This window comes from Cyprinodon variegatus, unplaced genomic scaffold (genome assembly GCF_000732505.1).
Source record: "Cyprinodon variegatus isolate N-32 unplaced genomic scaffold, C_variegatus-1.0 Scaffold831, whole genome shotgun sequence".
Taxonomy (NCBI): domain Eukaryota; kingdom Metazoa; phylum Chordata; class Actinopteri; order Cyprinodontiformes; family Cyprinodontidae; genus Cyprinodon; species Cyprinodon variegatus.
In genome coordinates, this window is record NW_015151284.1 from 260,214 (window position 1) to 274,199 (window position 13,986).

The 13,986-nt window shown below is 37.6% G+C and overlaps 1 protein-coding gene across 1 annotated transcript in view; it reads right to left on the bottom strand.

The window, feature by feature from the left end:
• Nucleotides 1–694: 694 nt before the first annotated feature.
• LOC107099026 (transmembrane protease serine 9-like) overlaps nucleotides 695–13,986 on the bottom strand; it is a 26,320-nt gene continuing 13,028 nt past the window's right edge. The window contains exons 6-18 of the mRNA XM_015396953.1: nucleotides 12,246–12,403; nucleotides 9,651–9,913; nucleotides 8,858–9,012; nucleotides 8,499–8,760; nucleotides 8,227–8,386; nucleotides 7,300–7,574; nucleotides 7,047–7,192; nucleotides 5,803–6,061; nucleotides 3,370–3,627; nucleotides 1,748–2,005; nucleotides 1,474–1,479; nucleotides 1,162–1,241; nucleotides 695–1,058 (exon numbers count right to left, since the gene is read on the bottom strand). Coding sequence (XP_015252439.1) covers nucleotides 996–1,058; nucleotides 1,162–1,241; nucleotides 1,474–1,479; nucleotides 1,748–2,005; nucleotides 3,370–3,627; nucleotides 5,803–6,061; nucleotides 7,047–7,192; nucleotides 7,300–7,574; nucleotides 8,227–8,386; nucleotides 8,499–8,760; nucleotides 8,858–9,012; nucleotides 9,651–9,913; nucleotides 12,246–12,403 — 2,343 coding nt within the window. The 3' untranslated portion in view covers nucleotides 695–995. The remainder of the gene's footprint in view (nucleotides 1,059–1,161; nucleotides 1,242–1,473; nucleotides 1,480–1,747; nucleotides 2,006–3,369; nucleotides 3,628–5,802; nucleotides 6,062–7,046; nucleotides 7,193–7,299; nucleotides 7,575–8,226; nucleotides 8,387–8,498; nucleotides 8,761–8,857; nucleotides 9,013–9,650; nucleotides 9,914–12,245; nucleotides 12,404–13,986) is intronic.

A 13,986-nucleotide genomic window follows, 5' to 3' on the forward strand; every position in this document is an offset into this window, starting at 1 on the left:
GAAATCTAATTTTTTTGCGTTGCCGTTCACATTTCCAAATATATGCGACTTGTATGTGATTTCCTGTTTGAACTGCATTCCTTCAGTTTAAGTGTCCCACATGTGCAGTAGGGGATGCAGTGACGTCACAAGCCAACATGCTCTATGTTTATGGAAGTAAACATGGATGGTAGCACTGGAGTGCAACTAGCTATCTTTCCAAACCTTAAAACCTCAATCTTTTCAAGATGGTTAAAAAAATAAAAATACTCTCCGCATCATCATCTGCCATGGTGTTTGTTTTTCTTGCCGCTTCTTCATAGCAAGGCCCAGAATAGTGACCTTTGTCGGGTATTAATTGTGTTCAGTTTGGATGAATCTGACCCGGCCGTTCACACACAGGTCGCATTTGCAAATATCAGATTTATATCGGATTCAGGACCACATAGCCAAGTGGCCAGGCTCGCATTGGAAAAAATCAGATCTGTGTTGTTCAGAGAGCCATGAAAAGATTGGATCCAGGTCACATATGGGCCAAAAAAATCAGATTTGGGTTAGTTAAGGCTGCAGTGTGAACGTAGCCTTAGATGCATTGCAGTGTAACTGGCTAATTATTCAGACTTCTGGTAGCCATTTCATTGTTTAAAAAGTTTTATTTCATTGTACTTTAAATTCATTAATTGAATGTTATATAAATCTTATCAGGTTTAACATACAAGGCAAGAAATTACAATCACTTACTAATACACTGATGAAAAAAAAAAATCCAGATTTTACACAAACCAATGTTTGCAAATATGTTTTGTGTAGAAAGAAGTACATGAAAACACAATGAAATCTTTGTTGAGGTCTTGTTTAGCAAACAAAATAGAGGAAAAAGGGCAAACAAGAGCACTTTGAATGACAAGATTTAAAATATACATATACAATAAAATCTATCGCTGAATTTATTGTAGAAAACACAAGAGGAACAATGTTGCTGATGACTTTTACAACATTTCGTCTTTCTAATGATTTCATGGTTTTGAAGAAGCTATTTTCAGGGAAAACTGTGATGGCAAATTATATTCTTTGATGAGCTGGATTTAAAAACACACAGATACATGAACCAGAGGTTAATCAAACGTGAACATAAGATAAGTAAAAAAAAATAATAATAATCAAATGCTAAATAAGTCTCACCTTTGCTAAATCAACTTCCATCTCTGATTCTGACATTTTGTTGGGAAGCTGTAGCCTCATCTTCACAGCAAAAACATAGTCTGTTTACAATAAAATACACAACATTTTACAATCAAAAAACATTTTTAATTAACATAAAACAATCTTCTAAAATTGGACACAGAATATGCAGTAGCTATTATTTATTTTAAATATAAATGACCACTGTGGAGAGTGAATATCATTCTATAAAAAAAAAATCTATCAATCTAAAAAAAAACATTACTTTTTGAGGGAAGGAAAGAAAAGTAGAAGAACAACTTATTAACTTACTTGGACCTATTTGTTGTTTGAACGGGTTTTTTTCCCCCCACAAGTTGTTTATTGTTGACATGGAAAGAAAACAATAAATGGTTCAATTTAGATTCATATTTTTCCTCTTTAAATCCCAACATGTAAATCAGTCCAAAATAAACATATAATCAATTAAGAAACAACAACTTATAGACTATGCTCAGCTCTATAATAACATTCAACCCTCTAAACAACAGCTTAACTCTATAATAGGTATATCTGTTGAACATAAGGCTCAAGTTAAGTGCCTTACCGGTAGCTGCCATGAAGCTGACTCCACTGCTTCTGACGTTTTTAAAAACAGAGAACAGTGTGAATGTGTAGTATGTCCGAGCAGTGAGAAATGAGACTGTGTGAGTTATTGGTCCATTTCCATCTGTTGCAGTTATATTTGTCTCTGTGCCATTAAACTGCAGAACAAAGCTGACATTGTTGTTGATTTTATTCCACTGCAGAGTTATACTGGTCTCATTTTGATTTGATGCTCTGATGCCATCCGCATTTTCAGGAGCTATGACAAGAACATAAGAAAAGACTGAATAAATTCCCTGAGCCTAAGTGGTTATATAGTTTTCTCCTTATGCTTTACATTGAAGGGTTTCAACACACCTCACACTTGCAGTTAAATACTACATTATTCATATCTCTGGCAATAATATTAAAAATAATCTTTTAAATGGTAAATGGCCTGTACTTATATAGCACATTTTCAAGTCAGGAGAGTTGACCAAAGCGCTTTACACAACATTCAGTCATTCACCCATTCACTCACACACTGATGGTGGTTAGATACATTGTAGCCATAGCTGCCCTGAGGTTCACTGGCAGAAGCGAGGCTGACATACACTGGTGCCACCAGTCCCGCTGACCACCATTGGTAGGCTTGACCTGACAACCCTCCGGTTGTAATGGACACTCCTTTCAATGCCACTGTTGCCCCAGAGGCCCAATTTTACCAACAGGATTTTGCTGATGGGAAGTAACATTTATAAGCCAAAGTCCTGTTAGATTTACATGTATGTACTCTTATGTGAATTAATTTAACCTCATGTGGACTAAAGTATTACCATGCTTAGATATTAAATGATTTTGTATTTTTAACTTTAGGATGTGTGTTTAAGGAATGGAATGTGATGAAGGATGTTTTCTCATCATTTCCAACTCCTTTTTGTTTCCTGAACGATTAGATGACCTTACCTTCAGACCCCCTTTAGCTTGGGGAGGTTTTATGGCTGACTGTTTTACAATCTAAGGAGGTTCAGATATAGGACATATTTACAAAGATTATTCCAACAGCATGATCCTGAGAACAGGGACAACAGAGGGATCTGGAAATTATTTGAGAAGGAACTTAAATTGTGATTTTTGGATCCCTTGAGTCAAATCACATGCTTGGGCTGGTCTTGCCTCATGGCTTTATAGTGTAATCTCTGCAAATATCTTTGCCTCAAGTAAAGTGCATGATGTTAACTAAATGCTCAGATTTTTCTGCTTCATATCAAACAAACATGCTAAAGGGATGTTTTCCAAAGTCCCAGCCTACATCTGATAGGGAATCTGTGGGGGAATCTAATGATAAGGGAGATGGAACGAAGGTCATCCAAAAAAAGTTGTCAAAACACCAGTGGGAAGATGTATAGTGCCAGTTAAGGTTTGCTGTGACGCAAAATGTTTTCAATTCATTATTAAGGTGGGTTTAAATAACTTTCTTTACAAATGGAAACCAAGTCTTTGTTAATTTCAATTAATTTGTAATCTGTCTCTAGCAGGGGTGTGGAAGACTTAATATAGACCTTATTCACTGATGTTTAACAACAGTTCAAACCACCCAAAAACAGTTCTGTTTGAAACAATAAATCAAGGTAAATATCTTACCAGTAACTGCAGCTATGCTGACTCCACTGCTTCTGATGTTTTCAAAAACAGAGAAGAGAGTGAACAGGTATGTAGTTCCAGGAGTGAGAGATGAGACTGTCAGAGTAACTGGTCCATTTCCTGCTGGTGCTGCTACATGAATCTCTTTTCCATTATAAAGGACAATGAAGCTGACATTGTTTTTAACTGGATCCCAATGTAGAGTGATGCTGGTCTCATTCTGTCTCAATGATCTGAAACCTTCTGCATTTTCAGGAGCTGAAAGAAAACAGTTTCAGCAGTTATCTCTTAAGCTGGCTGGATCATGAGATTAGGTTTGTAAAGATAACAGTACTTTGTCTTTACACATAATTCAATTTAATACTTTTTATTTTGTGTCCTATATGTACACAACACCTCTCTCCATTTGACAAATTCTCCTTTTTTCGCTTGCATCAGGACTGAGTCATAGGACAGTGACTTAAGACTTTGAAACTGCTATAGCTGCTTCTTTTTTACACTCCTTACAATTTGTCTCTTTGCATGCTACCCACCTTTTCTTTCATTAATAGGTCTAAATTTTGTTAACTATGATCAATGGATAAACTTTATCAATGCTCTCAAACTACATGTGGAACAAGCAGCCCTCTCTGCAGATACTTACCAATTTAAGTCTTTAACTGCAGAACAGATAAAATCTTAAATAATTGTCTATGATGTCTATGATACATCATACTTTACAAAGTTTATGCATACTAGAGTGACATCCTATTGATATAGTTTGAAGGTAAAGCATGTAATAATTACAGGGATCTACTGACAGACATCTAAGATATTATTTATATGGATGTTATTTATTATCACCTCTGAATTGAAGTCTTTGTCTTTATGCTTGCCTTGCCTTAGAAATAGCTATTTATAAAAAGATAGGACTGGGTTTGGATTTGTGGAGGCAGACATCTGTTGGGCTATGGCAGCGCAGAGCTGACACACTAGTGACAGCTCTGCGATCGGCATTATGCCCGAATGGGACTGCAGCAAGTTGGGCCTATATAAATCCTACACAGATTAATGAAATACTATTCATAAAATGATCTATGTAAACTGGAATTACGCAAGCCAAATACCTATTAGACAATATTACTATGTGGTGAAGAAAAATTATGTAATAAAAAAAATAATTGATCTGCCTCTCTAAACGGAACTGTCGCTAGCATCACAAGTCAAGATCTCATCACCTTATTGTAGTTTTGGTTGAAAATATTTATTTCAGATTTCTTGTGCATATTTTTTAAAATATAATTTTTCATTTAGGTTGATTAAATAGTCACACTCAAGTTTCCATACTTTTCATATCCAAAACTCAACAGGAATGGTTTAGTCAAGAGTTTTCAACTGTAAAGTGCCTTGAGATGACATGTGTTGTGAATTTGGCGCTATATAAATAAACTGAATTGAATTGAATTGAATTAATATGTTTGAGTTGGAGCTGAAAGATTATTGTCAATAAACTCTTATATTTTGAATGGAGGTTTTGATTAATTTATTCCATGTGTATGCAGAGTTATCTGTTTCATCATGATTTGAGCTTGATTCACACATTGATTTGTTGTTCTAACATGCACTCAGTGGAGCGGGAGCTCACAAACAATATATGAAAGCCCGAATATGATCTTAAATAACATATTTACCACTCCTACTGAGGTAGGCAATAAATATATTATTGTTGTACAACAGGACCAAGGAGGACATTATTGTTAAAATTGAATAGTAAAAAAGGCTGATTGGATTTTGCCAAGCAACATGTATACAAAGCACTAAACTTCTTAGAGAATTTCTTATGGACAGGTGAAACAAAAATAGATATTTATTTTAAGGCACATAAGCTCTATGTTCTCCAATGAAAAAAAAAAAACATGTTAAGAAAAGAACACTATTCCTACTGTGAAAAAAAAAGAGGAGACTGTGATTTTTTTGGGGAGGCATTGCTTCATCTGGCATGAATTCTCATAATTGACAAGTGGTACTTGGGACCTTGGGAACAAAAATACCCTTCAAAACTGAGACAACAGGAGCAATTTGCTTATGGAAATCTGCTTACGTTTTCCTAGGATGTCATTCAAATGTGGCATACTAGTGTCCGGCCACCTGGGATCTTTCTAATGTGCTTATTGAGTGATACACACATTTAGATCAATCAGAGTTACACTGAAAGTCAAGGGCCAATAAAACAGCCTGCTTTAGTTTAAAGAAGGTTTCTATTTTCTATTTTAGATTAGTCTTGAATCTAGCTACAAAGGTTTTTTTTTTATATATATAAAAAGATTTCACATTAATCCTGTAACCTTCTTGAATCTAATCAGACAGGGACACAACCTACTGAATGTGACCTGGAGTCAATATGAGAGTTTTTCTCCTTTTTTTTCTTTACACAATCTTAAAAAAGGTACTTGCGTTTAGGTTTAGTTGGCATTGCGGTTGTTGTTTGGTTGGTACAGGAGACGCTGAGGTCACTGTCAGTCCCGTTGGAGATGAAGTTAATGAAGCCTGGCTGGTTGATGCTGATCACACTTTTGATCCAGCTCTCATAATTCGATACTCTGGTGTAGACGCCTGGGAAATCTGGCACAGCACATCCTAATCCAAAATTTACAATTCCTGATTGAATCCAGCGTTCACCCTGCTTGCTTACCATCGGACCTCCAGAATCCCCCTTAAAATTCAGAAAACATTTTTAAATTAAATTACAGCTATTTTCTGCAAACATTAAAGCCCCTGTCACACCTTGACAATTTAGACCATCGTGTGCCTGATGTACGAAAAATCTGGCAAAAACCCTGGCATATGCTTGATAAGTTATGGGTATGTTTTGTGTAAGTTATGAGCATGCTGAAGTACGCTTGCACAAGTCGACTTACCGGAAGTACGCCCTACATGTCTCGTAAGTTACAGATAATTTATCTGATTGTTGATATATGTTTGCCGTAAGTTACTCATAAGTCATTGTGTCTAGCTTATCCAAAACCTATGAGTAACTTGTGCAGAACTTATCCGTAACCTATAAAGAACTAATCTCCAATGCATATCAATGTATTTGACGTGTTCCAGACGACAGCTGAGCAATTTTTTAACTTACAGCTACTGTTTAATGGCATATTGGCAGCGTTCACAGGAGGAAACTGTCAGTTCTCCTCCAAACTGCAGCATCCCCATAATAGGGTGAGCAAGAAGGTGAGTGTGAGGGGTCGTCCCTGCATTCACGCCCATGACCAACAAACCTTCTAGCAGACATGACACTGAATCTGCTGTGTCTGTAAACCTTCTTTCTTTCTTTTTCCTGTTATTTATTTTTTTGGGGGGCGTAGGTGGTAAACAGCAGCTAGGTTAATACCACTATCAAAAACATCTTTTTATGCAGACCGGACGGCTCCGGGCGCATCGCTGCTCCTGAGGGGAGAAGCTTTAAATATGCTTAATAATTAACATAATGCATAACATACGGCATTATACTGCCATATGTTATGCATAAGTTAGGCTGTCGTTGGACATAATTGGACTGGACTGGATTAACTATGAAAAAATACATAGAAAGTTCAGCATATGTAATTGTTTAGGAGATTCCTGGCTGTCGGGCATTCGCTGTCTAAATCAGCAAGGTGTAACAGGGCCCTACCGAACTGATGAACACGGATAATAACCTGACAGGAATCCTTCCCTCCCTCTTGTAAACCAGCACATATCATGTTTTCAGTGATGGTGCTCTCTCCATAGCTGCACTTGCACTGTCTGTTCCCCACAACCGGTACATTTACCTCCATCAGGTTTTGAGGAGAAGGAAGAGGGACTGAGGAGAAAAATCCAGACTTTTATTAATACATTTATTGTACTGTTGGAGATACATAGGTTTGGTTTATCTTTATTCCTCCGTATGTTGTTTTTTTTCCAACCCACCTCCACTTCCAATGTTTCCCCAGCCAGTTATCCAGGAGTCGACCCCGGTGTAAAAGGTGCTGTTCAGGGCAGCTAGGCATACTGGTAAGATGTATTGGGTGAAATTTACTGGTGCAGACAGCCTCAGAACTGCAATGTCATTGTTAAAGGAGGTAGAAATGTAGTCTGGGTGAATAGTGATCTGAGTTGCTTTACGAATTACTTCATTTGGGTTGGATCCCTCCTGACTCTGACGACCAAGATATACAGTCAATAAATATGGTGACATACTCCACCTGTCAAAAGAGTGGGGGGGGAAAAATAAAGATAGTTTTATATACAAACCAACAGTGAGATAACAGAGACATGTGTCTTGTGGCAGTTTATCAGCATGTTTTATAGAATAGAGAGTTGTTTTGTGACCATTCTTCTCCATCGTATTAAAAATGTGGCTGCTTTTTTCCCCCCACATTTCTTTTTACTTTTGTTTGTTTGGGAAATAGAGTGGATCTGATACAAAATGTTCTTACTTTTCTTTAAGTTTTATGTGTGTTTTACCAGTCACCTCTTTTGGGCTTCAAGGTAATTTTTATCTTAATTTTAAGTTTTCCTCAATGGGTTGATGTATGTTTACAAGTGTCTGTGTTGGCTCGTGATGGCTGGCAAACTGTCGGGAGTGTACCCAAACTTTCCCCTGAAGGACTACTAGAAATGCACCAGCCCCCCATGACCATGATGGAAAAGCAGTAGTGGATGGATGATGGATGGACGACATTATTGTATACGTTGTGTTTTTTCATAATAGGTGCATTTTTAAAGACAAATATGAAATAATAATTTTATTCATGACAAAAAATAAACCATAGAGTTCCTACTTTACCACCACTTTTTGATATCATCAGCCATTCATTTCTAAAGTGAGTTGTTTACAATTGTTTTGTTGCTTACCTTTGAACACAGTGAGCAGTAGTCAGCACCCATTGGTCATTGATCAGAGATCCTCCACAGAAGTGTTCAAAGATGTGCAGGCTGACCTGCCAGGGCCAGCTGCCTGGAGGAGCTACCTCTCCTCCAACAATCCTGGTTTTGAGCAACTGTCGACCACATACTAAGAAAAATTTAGATTAAACCTTGGATCAATAAAACTTATCAAACAATAAGATATTAAACTAAATTCTCTCAACATTTTGTTTAATACAAAACAGCTGATGTGTTCTTACCCTCAGATATGTTTACTGTTATTCGGTTGATATTGGGTCTTGTACAGGAAACATTAAAATCACTCTCAGTCCGGTTGGATGTAAAGTTTATGAAGCCTGGCCTGTTTCTGGTGATGTGACTGTTTATCCAGTTATTGTACTGGGACACTCTGGTGTAGACTGCTGGGAAATATGGCTTGGCACAACCAACACTAAAACTAACAATTCCAGCCTGAATCCAGCGATCATCCTGCTTACTAACCAGTGGACCTCCACTATCTCCCTTTAAGACCAGAAACATTTTATGTAAAGCAGGTGAGAAGAGGCATTAAGAACAGGAATTGAAAAAAATATGAAATAGTAAAGCAGTAAAGACTTACAAAACAGGGTCCCTTTCCTCCTTCACGAAACCCAGCACATATCATGTTTTCTGTAATACTGACATTACCTATGTCACCATAGTCACAACTGCATTGTCCATTTCCCACAATATCAGCCTCCACTTCCAAAAGGTTTCCAGGTGATGGAAGGGGATCTACAGGAATAACAAATTCAGTTCATTTACTTACAATTACTTAGGAATTTGAGAGAACAAAACAAATCTGTGAATGTATCAGTGAACTGCAGCTTTGTGATCACAAACATTTTCCAGTTTTTTTACTTGTTCTACAACGCGGTTGTCCGCACTGTGTTGATTCAATTTCTGATTTTAAGGCCACATCATACTTTCAGATCCTTACTTTTACTATTTAAATAATTCAGTTGTGCTCTATATAAGGGGAAGAAAAATGCTTTAGTGTGAATTTGTTCATTAATGAAGCCCCTCAGCCGTTAATTTGTGTGATTTTCTAAAATCCACCTCTCTACAACTGTTTTGCTAGTGGTCTCTTTAAATCCAGAAGACCTGTTTCATTCCCCTATCACTCCAATGTCATCTATGTTTTGTGCTTTCCATTCCAACACATTTAGCTATACATGTAGTCCAGTAGCTGACATAATAGCCCGAAAAAGTTATTTATAGACTCAAGCAGCAATAATATTAAAAGCTAAATTCAACTTTTGGGGATATTTAGAGACTCAGAGTAGACAATAAATGTATTTAAAAGCAAAACAAGTGAGCTTTATATGAATGATAATTACTCTTTAAAGGAGAGGTATTTATCTTAAACTTACCATTAAATCTAATATTTCCCCAGCCAGTAACCCATGATTTAACCCCACTGTGGAAAGTGCTATTTGAGGCCGCCAGGCAGACCGGAAAGATGTAACTGGTGAAATTCACTGGTAAAGACAGTTTCAGGAGGGCAATGTCATTTTCAAAGAGTCCAAAGTCCGGATGAAGAATAAACTTTGATACTGTCCGGGAGATTTCATTTGGGTTGGATCCATTCTGAACCTGACGACCCAGATACACTCTTATAATAGCAGGGTTGAACCTATAAGGCAGACGGAAAAAACAATTACTTGTTTTTTGAATAGATATAACATTTCCCTGGTACTGCAATTTGAGTTAATCTGATTTCATATTCTGAGTATAAATGACTTCTGTGATTTGTGTTTTGCATTTTCTATATATTTTGTCTTTTTGCATCATATCATCATCATCCCATAAAGTAAAACATTTCCATGCTCTTTTTGCTAAATATGTATTTTTTTTTTAAAGAGAAAAAAAATACTTTTCTTAAAGTTTCTTACTTGAAAAAGTTATAATTGTTTAGCGTTTTAAATACATTTCATTTAGCTAGAGTCAGGGCAATAATACAGTGTTTGGTTGCAGAGCTCTGAACTAATGAAAGCAGGACATCATCTTTATAGGCTTTTTAGCCGGCTTTTGCTACCTGTGTGAAATACTGCTACTGTATGTCAGCTTATGGGTAGGTTGGACCTTTACCTTTCTTCTAATGCTAAATGCTGATATGGTATACCTGAAACTCTGGTAGGCCTCTCGCTTGTTTAAATCTTCAGTTTGCATGATGGTTAATTAAAATATTGCACAATAAGATCAAGGGACAAAATTGCATCTCATTCTGTTACAGTTCAGTTCAGTTCATTATGTTTAATTTTATTTTATGTTTTCTATTTGCCCAATGGCTTGAATTAAAATGTCTTGTCAATTGGTCACTTTGCTGAGAATGAGTGAATGCCTCCCCAGGTTAGTTAATTTTTTTCCTAGTTTTTGCAATAAAACACTGATTGCAAGAACAACTACATTTGAAAAAAAATAAAAACTCACTCAACAAACTCAACACTCAACAAAAATATAGTATAAATGCAACATTTCTGGTTTTGCTTTCATTTTTTATGAGATGAACTGAAAGACAAAATTTTTTCCACATACACAATATAACCATTTCCCTTAAACATTGCTCGCACACAAGTCTAAATCTATGAAAGTGAGCACTTCTCCTTGCTGAGATAATCCATCCCACCTAATGGTTGTGCAATATCAAGATGTAACCAGTCTGTATCTGATGTGATGACCTTTTGCCTCACACAGTGTAACACATCTGCTTCTCATAGAGTTGATCAGGTTGTCGATTGTAGCCAGCAGAATGTTGGTCCACTCCTCTTCAATGGCTGTGCAAAGTCGCTGCATATTGGCAGGAACTGGTGTAATATACAAATATCCCGAGCATCCCAAACATGCTCAATGAGTGACATGTCCGGTTAGAATGCAGGAATTGGGGCGTTTTCAACTTTCAAGAATTGTGTATAGATTATTGCACCATGGGGCCAGTGCATTATCCTGCTGCAACATGAGTTGATGTTCTTGGATGTTTGGAACAACAATGGGCCACAGGATCTCTTCACGGTATTTCTGTGCATTCAATATTCCATTAATAAAATACACCCTTTTTCTTTGTCCATTCTATAAACCCACACCGCCACCATGGGCCACTCAATCCACAACATTGACACAAGAAAACCGCTCCCACATGACCATGCCATCTGGCCTGAACAGTATAAACCGAGATTCATCCATGAGGAGAACACCTTTCCATCATGCCAGATGCCAGCGAATGTGAGCATTTGTCCATTCAAGTCATTTACTGTATGACAACGAACTGGAATCAGGTGGGGACCCCAATGACGGCAATGAGCATGCAGATAAACTTCCCTAATACGGTTTCGTACAGTTTTTGCAGAAATTCTTTGGTTATGTAAATCAATTGTTTCAACACCTGTCCAAGTGGCTGGTCTCAGATGATCTTGGAGGTGAACATGCTGGATGTGGAGATCCTGGGCAGGTGTGGTTACATGTGGTCTGCGGGCTGAAACGCCTTTGGAGATGGCATATGCTGGAGAAATTAACATTAAATACACAAGCAACAGCTCTGGTACACATTCCTGCTGTCAGCATGCCAATTGCATGCCCCCTCAAATCTTGCAACATCTGTGGCATTGTGCTGTGTGATAAAACTGCAACTTTTAGAGTGGCGTTTTATTGTGGGCAGTCTAAGGCACACCTCTGCACTAATCATGGTGTCTAATCAGCATCTTAATATGGTACACCTGTGAGGTGGGATCAATTATCTCAGCAAAGGAGCAATGTTCACTATTACAGATTTTGACTGGATTGTGAACAATATTTGAGGGAAATTGTTATATTGTGTACAGTATTTGGAAAAAGTTTTAGATCTTTGAGTTCATCTCATAAGAAAAGGGAGCAAAACCAAAAGTGTTGCGTTTTTTATTTGTTGAGTGTATTTGGATAAATTTAGAGATAGACAAGGATTCATGTATATCATGCATATCCTAATGGCTTACCCGGAGAGGCAGTGAGCAGCAGTCAGCACCCACTGTTCATTGATCAGAGATCCTCCACAAATGTGGGTATTGATGTGCAGGCTGACCTGCCAGGGCCAGCTGCCAGGAGAAACGTCTTCTCCTCCAACAATCTTGGTGTTGAGTGGTGCCAAACCGCACTCTAACAAAACATGCAGAAATTAAAGGGGTGATATGTCAGTTCCAGGTGCTCCCAGAAAAAACAAACAAAAAAGTAGATTTTTTTTTTTTAAACTCTAATTTGTGTTAACCTGAAATCAGGGAAACTCTTGAGTTTTTTGTTCGTCAAAAATAGTTTACTCCAACATCTGTTGCCGTGGTAACATTGTACCCAGCGCTACACTGGTCAGGAGCAGGTTTTCTTCAGTCAACTCAGTGTGTTTTGTCTCTGCCCTACTTAGAGCGTATTATATTGTTTTATTTCTTGATTCAGTCAAGATTCTTTGTATAAAAAAAAAAACAATAATTCACTAGGTCCGTTAAGACACATTAGGTTTTAAAGACAAGCATTTCTTGTCCTTTTGACGAGAATCTCATTAAAGACTGATGGGCACTTTTTCACAGAGAACTTAATATTACAGGGGGATGTTTTTACAACTCAGTTGACAGGATATGAGATGAATTTGTTTTTGCTTTTTTAATTTGAGTGAAATGTGGATATTTTTTACAGTACATGTAGAACTACTGAAATTATTTCTAGATTATACATAATTAGATGATCCCTGAGCCTGCAGGGATGTAGGGTAAGTATTAGAGCAAAATCTGAAGCCATTCTATTAGACTGAATAACCGTTAATATTAACTATTTGTTGGGATAACATCGAAAGCAGCTGCAAACTGCCACTTAATATTTACTTTGTAAAATAAAATGAGAAGGATCCCCAAGAGATGATGCACAGGTCCTGCATGTTGCAACGTTTTATACTCGATCTTCACCTACTGCCAGGGGATTTGATCTATAAAGAATGGATTGATCCACTACCATTCAAGAAATAAAGTAGTTTTTCTCCACGTTATTGTGGTTGCAACAGGCAATATTGATATGTATTATTTTGACTGAATATTTATTTCTGATATCTGAAGAAAAAGTTTTTTTTCTAGTCAACATTCACATTAGAATAAACATTCCGGATTTCACAAAATGACTTTCAGATCTACATATTCCTATTGGTACAGGTCATCGTTATTATTATTGGGACTATGAATAAATGTATTTCAGATATGTCAGGGTGCTCGCTTTCTCTCCTCCTCATGCAGGTGGCTGCTGATGAATGGGGAGGTGCTGAGCACAGGTGTTCTGTGTTTGTGGCTGCCGGGATTGCTTAAGGCTGATTTATACTTCAAAACTAGGTCATCTGCATAGGTGTCACAGTGAACTCAAAGACGTCCCTGCCCCCACCGCAGACACTCTGCTGCAGCTCTCCCTAATTGTAGCTGAACGCAGACAGTGCCACAGACAGGAGGCCGGCTTTTTTTGTTTTTATGACCGCAGTTGCGAAAAACAACTCGTGACGATGGACCAGCTAGAAGAGCAAGGTGTGCGGGGGGACCCTTTTTCCACCTGGATCCCTGCTCTTTTTTGCCGTCATGTCCCCCCGTTGTCAGACAAACTTGCCCCCACTTCTTCTGCCCTATACGCGGTGGGTCTAGATGCTTGCGAACCTTCGGCCACAGCAATCCCGCTCCCTTGATAAACGACCAATCACATTTGCTTTATGCACTC